The sequence below is a fragment of the Crocodylus siamensis genome, chromosome 9 (genome assembly GCF_052110815.1).
Source record: "Crocodylus siamensis isolate JL-2025a chromosome 9, ASM5211081v1, whole genome shotgun sequence".
In the NCBI taxonomy this organism is placed as follows: domain Eukaryota; kingdom Metazoa; phylum Chordata; order Crocodylia; family Crocodylidae; genus Crocodylus; species Crocodylus siamensis.
Window position 1 is genome coordinate 61166733 of NC_143403.1, and position 14369 is coordinate 61181101.

Genomic DNA, 14369 nt, shown 5'->3' on the forward strand with positions numbered 1-14369 from the left:
TGACAGCATGGGTAGCAGTCTGAGGTTTCATTTAGGGTTATGTGTGTTCCTGATGCATTCACGAGGTATGTGTTGAATTAATTGTGTATAAATGATGCTTAAAGTGATGTGAATGCTGTTCCTTTTGCTGTGTCTGTCTTGTTTGTTAAAAAGGGACCAGTTTTACTGGCGGAACTTTTTTTTCTTGTATTCAAGTCTCAAAATTATTCTGCAGGCCTGAACAGTCCCTTGATGAAAGGGATGGTTCTTGATGCAACTCATTAAGAGGTCTGTAATATACACTAGGCCTGAGCATCTCAAAACTACAGTTTTGATTAGATTCACAGAATGTTTTTAAAAGCAGTATTAACTTGCATTTTAAAAGCAGTATTGATACTTGCATAAATCAGCATTCTGATTTTAATTGGTTTAGAAATGCCTTAAGGTCTACATAGCGTATAAAATTATTTGTTCGCATAATTGTTGATTTTCTGCTATGCCAGCCAGGTATGCTGCAGTAATAATTCACTGCTAGCTGTAGTTATCTGGATGAATATGTTACCAGATTTCCAGTTAAGGAACTGCAGGTATGGAAACAAAAATAACAATAAACTAATTCTTTAAAGTTCAATTGATGTAAATTCAGTAGCTTCTACTTGCACTTTTATTTCCTAATGAAGGAATGGCTGAGACTTAGTTTTGTGTGTTATGAGGTACTTTAATATAAAATTAACTATTCCTAATTTACGGCATGCTTATGAACTAAATAATGAAATAGTTGGGCATCGCATAACAGGGAGAGATGGAGGCCTTTCTACATATTCAGCGACTCTTGTAATGATAGTTTATATGCCAACATAGCCAAAGCGTCAAAGCTTTGTAATGGTACCTTACTGTAGCAAAATAATTCTTAAATACTGCATTCCAAATATACATTAGAACCAACAGTGTGCTGTCATATTTGAAAAGTGTAGCCACTTGTGCTTGCATTTGTGCATGAGGCAAATCAGTAGAGCATTCTTGGGAGCCAGGGATTGGCTGGGGAAATGAATACAATTAAGATGCAGGATTAGTGGTAACTAGGGACATACCTAATTAATGATTTTTGCAGAAACTGTAAATTTGGTAGGTCCTCCACGAGAGCTTGTGGGAGGGAGCTAAAAACAGGTGGGAAGCCCTGGCATCCTGAAGCTTGGAGCGGGGTGGGAATTTGTGCAGGGCTGGGGTGGGGAGGAAGATTCTAGGGCCCCTCAGCTAATCAGGTGAGGGGGGGTACCAAGCTCCACTGTGAAGATGGTGATCAGTGCTGTACTTGGACTGCAAAATCGGGCACAGCCCCTGTGAATTAAGTTCTAATGATAACCGTGCATCCAGTTTGGACACTACTCAACCCACTGTGTAGGTAATTGAAGCCAGAAATTTTTTTGTGCATATGGTTTAAAATCTGTTTGCTTAAATAGGTGCCAGTTGTAAACTTCTGTTTGATTCTGCAGGTTACATTCATGGACAGGTTTTCTTGTACCAGAGGGTCATATTTGCTAAATGTCACACTTTTAGAAGATGTTTATTTTATCAACGGTAGATACAGTCGGCTGTGTGTAGAGCAGGGGTGTGTGAAGCAGGCAGTATGTGGTTTGGATTCAGCTGGATTGAGGGGACAGTGATTTGATTCACTGATTTGGATCAGTGTCCCAATTTGATTCTGATTCAGAGAATCAGCGATTTGGCCATAGACACAGCTTTACGTGATTTTTCTTCCTACGTACCTCGAGGTACTAGGCATGGCTTGTGAACACTGAGATGCTGGGGCAGATGAAGCGTCCCACAGGAGCCCAGAGAGGTCCCCTACACACTAGGCGACACCCCCCCCCCATACATACCCCAGCCTAGTGATTGGCCATGGGGGGGAACCACAGATAACACCCCACACACCCAAGAGGCACCAGTTGCTGAACTGGAAGCGGGGGAGTGTGGGCAGGAGCATCCCCCATGTGCTTTGGAAGTGGACCAGAAGTACTTCTGGTCCACTTCTGGGTCTGCTGCGTCTCACACACACGTGCTCCTATGGAACGCTCGATTCACCCCACTGTCTCAGCATTCACGAGCCACTCCTGGTACCTCAAGGTACACAGAAAAAAACATGTAAAGCTATATCTGGCCGAATTGTCGAATCTCTCCGAATCGAATTGGGAGACCCATTATCTCTCCAAATGGATTTGGATTCAGAAATTTGGCCATCAAATCTGGTCGAATCTTCTTTGAATTGAAAAGGCAATGATTCAATGAATGCATTGCATGGAGTCCTGGGTTTTAAAAGGTTTCCCTCTCTCCTTTCCCTCCATCAAAAAAACAAACCCCTGTCTTTTTGTCACTTAATCTGTGTTGAGAGTTGCTCTTCAGATCCTCCAGGGCCCGTGCATTCTCTTAAAATAACTTACACATTTAAAAATCTAATCTTAAATTCTGTTTATTTCAACCAGTCCTTTCTGCTATGAAAAGTGGTTGCTGATATGATAGAAAAGTCTTGTGACTTCTGACCAGCAGCTTTTGAATCAACCTTTCCTTCGTGTGCCAACTCATTGCCAAACTATTTTCTGTATGGAGAGAGCAAAGTACTGTTTCCAACAGAGCTGAAATTCCCTTGTCATTTCCAAAACAGAAAATGATTCAGTGTTTGGAAGAAAGCGATCGGAGGGTGATGTTGCAGGTTATCTTAAACCCTTAAAGTAGGAGCATCCACACATTAAAGGGTGTTTAAGCTGTGCGAAGTACCCTCTAGGAATCTTAAAAGTTACACCACTTCAGGCAAGGCTTCTCTCAGCCACTCTACCAGTGGCCAATTTGTAGTCAGCCAGCATCCCAGGATGCACAGCTCTCAGCCCCTCCATCCCTGACGAACTTTCCCCCCTCGAGCTCTACTGTCCTAGGGCCTAAGCTAACACCCCCCATGTGTGAACCCAGCCTCCATAATGCAATGCTGCCAGCTCCAGGAGATCCGATTCAGGCCCCTGGGCCAGAGGTCGGACATGCTCCCTTCAAAGGGCTAAGCCCTCACCCCACATCTAATTGACTCTCCCATAGCAAGGAGAATGAAGTGGGGGGGCATGGCTTTCTTCCCCAGCCTCCCCCATTTCTGGGTGAGGAGAAGGAGAAGGCTGAGTAATCCAGAGGTGTGCGTCATTAGGGTCCATACTGGTTCTGTGTTTAATCCCAGGGTGAGTTTCATACTACAGAGCTTGAGTTTTCAAGTAGGGTTTGGATAATAGGTAAAAAGCAATGTAGAGTTCAAATGTTTTCCTTCCTCACTCAACTATTTATGTTCAAACTTGCTTAATTTCAGACTGCAGCAGTTGCCTGGAAGATGGGTACTGCCTTTTACTGATATTGCCTCTCCAGGTGGAAGCTGGAGAGCATCTAGAACTTTTCGCTTGGACTTGTCCACTGATATCTTTGAGAAGGAAGTGATGAATAAATTGGGAAGAGTATTGGATAGTCTAAAAAAATCACTATCTCTAGATAGTATCAAAGCTTTTGGAATAACCTGATAATGATAACATTAAAAGAGCTGAGAGGTCTGAAAGTTAGTGGCTGGTTAATATATTAAGAGTCCCAAATTTTACCCTAGGAATTGCTGAATTACAAGTAATAGAGGTGAAATAGAGACTGAGGGTAGCAGTGTCCTATTCCGATGGGCAGGAGACTTGTTCTGTTCCTAGTCTTATTCTCCAGGCTGCCCTAATGCAGCAAGCATGTTGCTTAAAGCAAGGGTGTCAGATTTATGGTCTGTGGGCTGAAGCTATGTCACCTCCAAGGCTAGTAAAGAGGCTGGGAATTCAGGAACACAGCCTAGAAACCTGGCCTAGAGTCGGGATGAGTTGGAGACTCCTTGTTTAAAAGTTTCTGTCTGCCTAATTAATTTGATGCTGAAAGGCATACAGTGTTTTGAATTAAACTCCTCTGGCCACACAAGTCTAGCTATAAATAGGATGGATAGTACTTAAAAACTAATGTAATAGATTGTCAGTCCCTGTAAAGAGACACGCATGGTATTTACATTTTCTTCCTGTTTTTGGGAACAGAGATTCATTTAGCCAAATGATTAGGAAAGATCTTGGGGAAGCTTGCTCAAGGGAAATCTTCCTCATTTCTGGTGGTGATTTAGCGGGTGAATCCTTCTGAATCCTGGATCGCTTTTAAGCAGTTGTATCCTGTTTGCAGTTGGGGCCAGGCTTCTGAACAGAAGGTCTCTGGGGTCCTGCTCTTGAGATTACTGGGAAATCGAGTATGTTCCTGGCAAGCTAAACATCTAAGCTGCTTAAGATGTTTAATTCATTTATTTTTGATTAGCTAAATCATGGTCTCAAGGCAGTGTTACTCAGGATGCTGAGACCTCGTTTACATTCAAATATGCCCAGGTTTAATTCAACCGATGCTGGCCCTTATAGTGTGACATTTATTTTAGTTTTAGGATGGTTTATTTATATCTAGCTTGTCTATTGCTAATGTAAGGTAAATCAAAACTTGTTTGGATTTAAAATAGAGGAAGAGCTGTGCAGTCTTTTGCAACTTAATCAGTTGAAAGCAGCATTATTTACTGGTCATGGAAATAGGATGAAAATGAAATTTTGAATGTTAAAAACATAAAATTATTTAGCCGGATGGAAATCTGAAGTATTCAGAATAGTGACTAATTCAGATCCATCTTCTAATCACCAGTCTTGTGCCATGAAGCCAGATAGTCTGTCAAACCAATAGCTAGTTTACTTAAAATATATAAAGGAAACAATTTTAGAGTCTGCAATAATTCGGTGGTGTTGGAGCCATAACAGCATGGTTTGCTTTAGGAGTCCTACGTAGTTATGATTTACTAACACTTGCAGCTATTCATCAGACTTCCTAAAATCATCGCTAATGAGTTTTAGCTGTAATTATCTCGGCTTTTTAGCCTACTTTTGGCATATTCAGATCTGGCCACTGATTGAGGTCTTTCCTTAACATTATAAAAACCTTGAAAAATATCATCTTACCAGCACAGCTTTTTAGTAGATACGCCTTGTTCCAGTTCCTTGACTAACAAATACCAACAAAAGCACTACTCCTAGCTAGATAACTGTTCTACCCTTGGGGGATTTCGTGAGTCCTGGTGATGGTGTGACTTTCTCTCCCGAGAGAGGTGTGTTGGCTACATTTTTGAGTGTGACTGACTAATACTGTCAGTGTAGAGCAGTTCTTGGGCAGAAGTCTTGATTAGTTCTCTCCGTAGTTTGTGGTACACTAAACATTCATTAAGGAGAGGATACTTGCATGTGAGAGACTAAAAATACTGCAAAATGTGTGCTTGCTTTTGACTAGCATAAATGCACAAGATTTAAAACTGGGATAGCTTGTTTATTTGTTGCTGTGAGTGTGCAGTTGAGATTCTGTCATGACTGATTTTGTAGTGAAATCTGTCTGGTGTCCTTTATTAAACTATTAAAATCCATTTTGGAAGCAGGTTGCAGGCGGTCCTGAGATATAGGCCAAGTCTACCTGTGACCAAATGGGTATGGATGCATTTTCACCGTGAAGCAATTGTTGTGCACCTATAAAATCATCCCCTGGTTTCCCATACTGCTTTGCTGGCTACCTACATCAGCTTCTTTTTTTTTAACTTGTGGTTTAAAGGCCAGGACCAGCTATTTGTGATTCCAGATTTCCAGATATGCTCAAAGTAATGGCTGTAGAGGAAAGTGTAAATACTTTTTTCCTTCTAGGGCCATAAACCTACAACCACTGAAGTTTTTCTCGGTGGGTCATGCTCTCTGGCCACCTCCCAACTTCCCACCCCTCCTTCCAGCTAAGGTAGCAGCACCACAATATGACTGTCTTAAAGAAAGGTGCTTCTATTTTTGTGGCAGACACAGAAAAGTAGAAACACAACCATTTATTTGGTTTCCTGTTTAATGTCCTCAGTTCTTATCCAACCCAATTCATGTTATACATGTTTTTGTAAAAAGTTTTTTTTAAAGGGCTTGAGGTAATTTGCCTTCTATCCTAGTGGTGCAGAATTATCTATTATGCAGTGTGTTGTGCATGGTTTTGTGAGCATCAAAACCAGGGATGTAAACCAAAAGTGCTCTAACTCTGAGCAGACCTGGCATGTCACTGCAGCTCTTGGCACTCATTAGCTCTGAGCACCCTCCTGGCATATGGTGACAAACCGTATTTTCCTGGTTTGCCTCTTATTTAAAAAACAGCCTTCACTTTCTTGTGGGAGAAAGGCCTAGTGTAACATTGTTAGAGGTTAGGCCTTCAGTTTTTCCTGTTCAATATTAAAATCCTCACACCTCACAGTAAGTGCATTTTGCAAAGAGCAAAGCTACGTTCTTTTGTGTGGGAGTCTGAATTAAAACCTCATACAAAAGCGCATGCACTGTTCCCAATTGGCTTGGAAGTAGGGAGCACAAGTACACCCTTGGCTGTGCCCAAGTAGATGCAGCATATTATGGAGGCCTAAGGCTTTTGTTTATTTTGCAACACATTCAGATATCACATTTGTCCTTGGATAAACCATTTTATCCTGGGCGCTGCGATCTTTCAGGTATCCATGTCTGTTTTCACAGGAAAAAAACTAAAAAGGTTCACGAGTTAAGAAGCACTAACAGTTTGTCCCAGGATAAAGTGCATCTGAAGAGTAATCCTGGAATTGCGTCATTCACCCCACTGGCAGAAAAGCGGCAGTGCTTTCAGCTGCTCACTAAACTAGTTGTTCTCTACCTTTTTGGACTCGAGCTCTCCCTAACTTGCAGATTCCCCGTCTAATTTCCAGACTCCCACACAGAAGCATGTAGCTTTGCACATAACTTCAAAAACTAATTTATGGCTTACAGTGTTTACTTTCTTGCAGTGGGGATGGGAGAATTGTCCAGGCAGGGACAGGCTTGACCCTGCATTTTCCGCTCATCTCACAACACCTTTCAAAAGATATGGTGGCACCCCAGGGTGCACCAGGACCCTGCTTGAGCGCTGCAATAAACCCCAATTGGAAGGGCAATGTGTGTACGAGCCAACCCTGGAGCTCTTCTCTTCCAGGACAAGCGTGGGCATAACTGGTTCAAGGACATGTCTGTTCCCAGCCTGTGATGCTCCATGGCTGAAATAATGCAGAGCAAAGGCCACCGCATAACAGGCCAGTGCTAATGCATGTTCATGACGCCATCGTGGGTACATGAGTTTCAAGCACAGACGTGCCCTTGGTCATGCTTGGCGCTCTGTCAGTGCTGTGCTATGTTTGCTTGTCTTTCCCTCTGCCCCTTGCTGAGATGGAGTGAAGTATCCAGGGGGAGGAGAGGTCTGAGCTGCCTCCCAGTCCCCCCCCGCCATCCTCTCTGAGGAGCTGGGGGGGAGGGGGGACTCCATTGTGTTGCCACCTTCGGGAGCAGGAGGGAGGAGCTCCTGAGCAAGTGGTGTGGAGCAGGAAGAGCGGCAAGAAACTGGGCCTGCCTCTGAATGAACACGTGAAAGGTGAGAGGTCGGGAGAGGTGTTGGGGAAGGGGGGGTACAGGGACTAAAGAGTTATAAAGTGTCCGGTAAAATATTGCTGCATCCATTGGGAGCCCCTGCACCTTACCCTGTCCTCCCTCCTATGGTGTTGGCTCAGCCTGGCCTCCAGCCCACGGCCCTGACTTCAGCAAGGCATCATCTTCAAACAGGACACTCGACGTAAACCTGTCGTCCGTCAACAGCTGAATTTGATGCTGGGCACTCGGCCCAGTGGACACCTACTCCTGCTGCTGCCACGGTAAGAGCTTTCCCACCCATTTGAGAAGCGTAGCTCCCTCCTCCCCCAACCTGCCCTGTGGCATGAGCAAAATGTCACTGGGTCCCCGCATGAGGCCTATGACATGGGACTGAAGCAGTGATGCTGCCTGGGATTACAGAGCACCCACCACCCCCAAGGAACTGCTTGTGTCCTACCTGTTGGCTACCACATACCGGAGCTTAAACAGCCCAGCAGCCCAGGCCACTCTGGGTTTCAAAAGATATTCACAGCTTCCAAGTTTTTTCTCACAAGAAATCTTAAAGGAGGGGGGAAAAAATTAGGGTTGAATTGAGGCTCCTAATTTCTTCCAGGAGTTTTACACCAAAAGTGAGCATGCGGTGTGGTTACATAAGCATTCAGAAATAACAGGCAGGACTTGCCATCCTGTTCTCATGTGTTCGTTCTTTCTGTGCCCTCCGGACTTGAACCTCTTGCTCCCGTGTTTCTCTGAGGGTCAGAAACTAATCAAAAAATTCATTAATTAATTGAAGTCAAGCATCTTGTGTCACTTGTCTCTGGGAACTGGAGAAAGCCTGACAATAAGCAAATATTGCCAGCACTTGAAATTTTATTGCAAGGGTCACATCGCAGGGAATCTCTCAGAGGAGTGAACATCCAGGTTAGTAGTGTGTTGTTCAGTTTAATGATTGGAGTGACTTCTCCCTCCACCACAGCCTTGGACCTTTACTTTCTAGGGAGACTTTCACTTGATTGGTTTGTATTAATTTGTTTGCCTACACAAGTGGTTTGCACTGGTGCCCCTGTAACACAAACTGATTATTGGGATTGGGGCAAGAATTCAACTGTTGGGTTTTGCTGTTTTTTGTTGTTGGGTTGTTTTTTTTTGGGGGGGGGGTTAATCTCTAAAATTCAAAATGACTTTAGAGCAGGGGTGGGCAGCCGCTTGCTGAGTTTTGGCAAGCCAGCAAGGGCTGCATGACAGGCAGCTGGGGCAGATAAAAAATGTAGAAAATGTCATATTTAGGTGCCCTGTGGGCTGAATCAAAGGGCCTGGTGGGCTGCGTTTTTCCCACCCCTGCCTTAGGCCATGGAGGTCTCTTTCCCACCCTCCTCCGTCCTCTTCCCAGTGTGATCCTGGTGCCCAGTGAGGCTGCCTGGGCTGCCCCTCCTAAATACGCACAGCTTTCTCCGGTGGGCAAGGTGCTTGGGGGGCCGCGGGAAAAAGAAGCTGATGGGCAAACCGTTTCTGTTGGCACCTTAAATCCCGTAGTTCTGTCAGTTGACTGGACGGGAGGAAAGAGCCCTGCTTAAAACGCAGTAACAAAAGTCTGGGAGCCCTTCTGCATCGCCGCTCCTTCACCCTGGGCTTCATTCAAGCGCCGCCGTTGCCCAGATCCATCCAGCAGCCGCTGTTTCGATACCAGTTCGGGCTGGAGAGCGGGTTAGCCCCGGGCTGGGACTCGAGCAGCGGAGCGGCGCGGACGCGCTGGCTCCTGCGGGGCGTCCAGGCGCCCCCGCCCGGGCCGGAGGGGGCTTCGCACCCCCCCGCCCTTGCACCGGGGACTGAGCTGTGTGCGGGGGGGGGAGCTCCGGCGCTACCTTAAGGGGCTCGTTGACATCAGCCGAGTGGGCCGGGCCGTGTGGGTGGGATTTCCTGTGCGGGAGGTCAGCTGTTCTCCATCCCTCTCCCGCTCCCGCTCCCCCGCGCCTCGTCCCCGCTCCCCGCCGCGCCTCTGCAGTGGCGGCGCCGCGCGTCCCCTCCCCGCCGCGCCTCACGCATCGCACCTACCCAGGGATGTGTAAGCCACAGGATGCCCAGCAGCACTGGAAAGAGGTTTAAACCTACCAAATACATCCCCGTCTCCACCGCAGCTGCCTTGTTAGTGGGCTCGACTACTTTATTTTTTGTTTTCACGTAAGTACCGCGGGGCCTGGGGGAGGCCGGGCGGCTCCTCCAGGCCCCGGCGCTGCTGGCCCGGCTCCTTCCCCGCCGGCTTGGCTTTGCACAAACGCTTCCCATGGTGGGAGCCACCATTTCACGGCCAAGCAGCCCCCTCCGCCGGAGCGTGGGCATCAGGCAGGCACCCCCGCCCTGCCGCATCCCTGCCTGGGTTTTACCGCCCCGAGTCGCGGCTCGTCTGGGGGAGGATTGGGGCTTTTTTTTGTGCCTGGACTCTAGTGGGTTTCTGCCTTGTGCTTGGGATGAAGGGGAAGGCAGCCCTCCTGGCCCTGTGCAGGGTGGTGGTTTGTGCCTCTCTTCATAGAGCTGCTCTTCTGAGCTGCAGGAGCCAGGATGAAGTTTGCCTGGTGGGGGGGAACTGTGCTCCCCCTCTTCCCCTTCCCTGTTCAACGCAAAATTATGCTCTGAGGATACCGGTGTGCAGCTCCCCGGCGCCTCTGTTCGCATGGGAGAGGGGTCTGCTTCCAGCTTTGTTTCCTCTCTCAAGTTACCTAGACGCCGGGGAAGCAGGTTGCAGGGACACGGCTCTGCTTGCAGGAGAGGGGTGACCCGGGCTGGGGTTGAGTTGCTGTGTTCAAAAGTGTGCGTGAGATTTTTGTCTTTTAAAATGTTCTCTGAATACTCCGTTACCCGGGTCATAATATTCGCAGAGCCTTGTATTTTGAAACTGTCTACTGGTTGGGTTTTTTCTTTTTGCCATGGCTGAATCTTTAAAGTGAGCCCAGGAAAGTTAAATATACTGCTGCTGACAGTAGTGGGAGTCTGTAGTTGTGTCGTGCTTGGATTGGCGGGGGTATGAGGCTTAATATCAGGCCATGTAGCCTTTTGGAGTAATCTTCATGGAGGATTGTGGAACAAGGTTTAGATGTTGGCGTATTTTCTAGCTTTCGGCCTTTTAAAAAAAAATTTGGAAGAACTGCTGTTGGTAAATAGATCTGGCTTGAATTTGGTCTCATAAATGGTTTTCATTAAGAGTTGCCAGGTTTTCTACTTTACTTCCTCTATGTATGTGTATACTATACAGTATAAATGTAACACGTGTGTGTATGCACTATAAAATGTATGTATAAATATATATACCTCCTATGTGTATGTTTACATTGCATACAGTCTCTAATACTGGTACTTTTTAGAGAAGTGTCATTCTTCACTTGGGCATCTGCTCATAGGTGGTTTGCACAGACTGATGAGACAGAAAGTTGGCTCATGTTACACTTGATTCAAATATTTGAGATTAAAGTTTGTGACTTCTCTGAAGAAGTCTCTTGTAGTTTGGGCTACCTTAACTCCAGTCTCTGTCATTAGTGTGCTGGGTTTGAGGGTCTAGGATGGGAAAGCTTGTTGTCAGTCTTGTGAAAATCAGAGAACATTTGAAAACAAAACAACAACAGCAAAAACCCAACAACTTTAAATAATGCTCTCATCATCTGTTTCCCTGTCATGAGAAACAAGGATACGGGAATGAGAATATTACTCTTAGTGTGCTGGGTGTTCAGTTGTAGCCGTGTTGATCTAAGGACATAGGCAGGCAAGGTTCTTTTGGTAGAGGTGATATCTTTTATTAAACCAACTGAGTAGTTGGAAAAAAGTTGTTCTTAGCAAGCTTTTGGGTGCAGTCCTCCTTTGTTAGTCATAGGGAGTCTCTCTCCACTGGTCTGAGAGTTTGCTTTCATTAGACTTTAGATGCAGTGCTACAAACTTTGAGTGATGGAGGAGGACTTTTTGGTCAAACATTTATTTAACATTTGTTTTGCTTCATTGTCCATGCTAAGAGGAAGTATCTTTTATTTTTCTTTATCTTTTACTATGGGAGAATAAAGTCGTTTATTTTCCTCTAAAAAAAAAGTGAAAAGAAATGCTTTCCTTTGGGTTTTACACACCTAAAATTAATTCTCGTTACTTGAGCCATGTTAGTAGCAACCTCTTTTTAATTGTAACAGCCTAGCTGTCAGTTTGGAAAATACTTCAAGTGCGTCTTTCGTATTCTTTTCCATCCAGTTCAAGATAACGACAGTAGCGAGAAGGTTGACTGGACAGGACATCAGGTTTCTCATTGCTGAACAACAGTTACTCGAGTACAGACAGATTTGTGTTAATCGCTGATTTTTGTCTTCAGCTCACTTTTTAATGTTTACCTTGGAATACAAGCAAGTGGCTTGGGTAAATGAGGATAGTTTTAATGAATGACTTTTTGCCAGTTTCCATTTTTATTTATTTATTTTTTTTCAAGCAGTGTAGTGTGTTATGTGCTAGTTTTTGTAACACTGCTACAAGGCTGAGGTGGTTGTTTTTATGGAGTAGTTCTTCCCTAGGTGTACACAGGCATCGCTCCATTGACTTCAGTGGAACTTTGAGTAACATCAGCTAAGGAACTGGCTCTAAATCACTTTGCTCAAATGTTCATTTCTTTTCCTTATTTGTAACTTTCAGATCTTCAGGTAGGTATTCACACTATGTAAGCTTCAGTTAGTGGCTTATGCCAGATATTAAATATTGTTCTGTACTACCCTAGTCAGAGGAAACTAATATTCAGGGTCTTGAGTCATTTAACATTAAGAACTGAACAGTGAACATTGGTCAAATGCAGAAAATTAGAATATTCTATGCCATCTACTATACATCAGTCATGTTATTAAATATAAAATGGTTTGGAGGAAAGCTGGGCCCTCCAAACACTTGTGAATACCTTCTGTGAAAAACGCAGTACATGAAAATAAGGATTTCTCACGGCTGTAAGTGCTCGCAGGTTCAGGGCATGTCATGTGTGAATGTGTTCCACTAGATGAACTCTAGATTTTTTTTTTTTTGATGTGAACGCTGGTGTAATTCTTTGTAATAATTTGCTTTTATTTTTAACCCCTCCTCCTATCCTTCTCCCCTCCCCACCCCACCCCACAATTTTCCTAAATGACAGATTGTTTAGATTTCAAATGGTCTTTAATTGCTACCAATGTGGATGTTGGCAATAGCTTTATTTCATGGTACTGTTCATCAGTAGTACTTTTATGCTTTAATTCAGGCAGATTCCATTATGGATTTTTTTTTTTCCAGCTAACCATTTGTGAACTAATGGGGGGTTTTAACCCCTTTTAGCTCTGCTGGAGAGTTAAATTATTTAGTAATCAAGATTGTTACCTAGAAATGCTGCTGAATATTGCACTGTTTTCCTTAAATTCTTTGATATGTAGTTTTACTAAAATAAACAGAAGCCTGCCAAAAGGGATCTAATGTTTTATAAGTAACTTCATATTCTATCCATCATTTAAAAAAACAAAACAAAATGAAAACGCCTCTCTAACTCTCTCTCTAGAGAATATAGCTTAATTATTTTTCATGAATGTTGGGGTGTTATGCATCTGACCACAAGCTGATCAAAGATGTAAATCTAAGAGTATTCATCAAAAGAACCAGATTTGTTCCAGTAACTCTATTGCACAACTGTGTTTAAACAACTAAACTATATTCTACACAAAAATGCATTCAGTGAATTATGATGATGTAGTCAATAGAATGGTTTTCTTATCTGGTTTTTATTGTAAATTATGCTGTTTACAACAGTTTCTAGCATTGGGCAATTTGAACTTAATGACTTTTGTCTGGTAGCTACACCTTCCACGACTGCAAGTAACACAACGTCCTGAAAGTGTGAGGTGCACCTTCTTCTGGGGTCCCTTCCAGCCCAAATGCCTATGAATGTCTATGAAATGCAGAGAATACGAGGAGCTTGGGGTTCTTGCACTGAATAGGATTCATCACATTTCTGATTCTAAAAAACTGGTACTGCCAATATTCTGTTCCTGGTAATACGCTGAGAGCCAGCACTTCTAAGGCATGTCCAGGAAGACCTTGAAGAAATGGTGGCTATTAAGTCATGGGACACAGCGGTATTTTATACAACAAAACTTGAGCGTACTGCTATTTAAATGAAGTAAATAAAGTGCGCCGCTTGTTTTCTTCAGGAAAAGAATTCATTTAATAAACAGTGAAGTTAAGTTTCCTATTCAAAGGAGGTAACTGGGATGCAGTTGTAAGTGTATTCCATGGACATTCTGGAGTTGCAATTAAAATATAGGTGGTGATGCTGGGGAACCCTTAACATCATCAACCTACAGGAAGTAGGCTTGAGGACTACATAGGTGTGCCAAGGAATAGGAGGTCATGGTAGGAATGAAAAGAAGGCAGAAAAAGTGACTGAGAGTTGGTGGGGAGGGGATTTTGGAAAGCAGAGTTTGCTGAAGGATTTGTTTATCTCAGCAGGCAGGAAACTTTGACGTAAGCAACTTTCATTTTAATCTGTTGTTGCATTAGTTCTTTATCTAAAGAGGTAGATTCAAAAGTGTACCTATAGTTTGGTACTATTTTGCTAACAGGAGGATACAATATCTCCTTTAGTTATTTAAGCAATTATACAGTTTAGCATATGCAAGCCAACACTTCAGCACACAGGGTCCTTGTTATATTACAGTAAAAAGTTGAATAATCCATTTAAATTACTGAATCGATTTTATTTTTTTCTCATGATCTGTGTCCAGCTGTATTTGGATGGAAATTAGGATTCAATTAAATGCACAAAAATGGTATTGTAACTTTCTTCAGTTTAAATAAGTACCTTTTTATTTTTCCTTGCATATTCAGCACCTCTAATTGAAACACGTCTGGCATTTCAAG

The 14369-nt window shown here is 43.8% G+C and overlaps 1 protein-coding gene across 2 annotated transcripts in view; it reads left to right on the forward strand.

Annotated features, from left to right (window-relative positions):
• The first annotated feature begins 9364 nt into the window (after window positions 1-9364).
• Window positions 9365-14369, forward strand: part of ZDHHC8 (zDHHC palmitoyltransferase 8) — a 185056-nt gene continuing 180051 nt past the window's right edge. Inside the window, exon 1 of one of the 2 annotated variants that reach the window (XM_090062159.1) lies at window positions 9365-9656. In XM_090062159.1, coding sequence (XP_089918285.1) covers window positions 9553-9656 — 104 coding nt within the window. In that variant the 5' untranslated portion in view covers window positions 9365-9552. The remainder of the gene's footprint in view (window positions 9657-14369) is intronic. The other variant, XM_090062158.1, reaches the window with a different exon arrangement.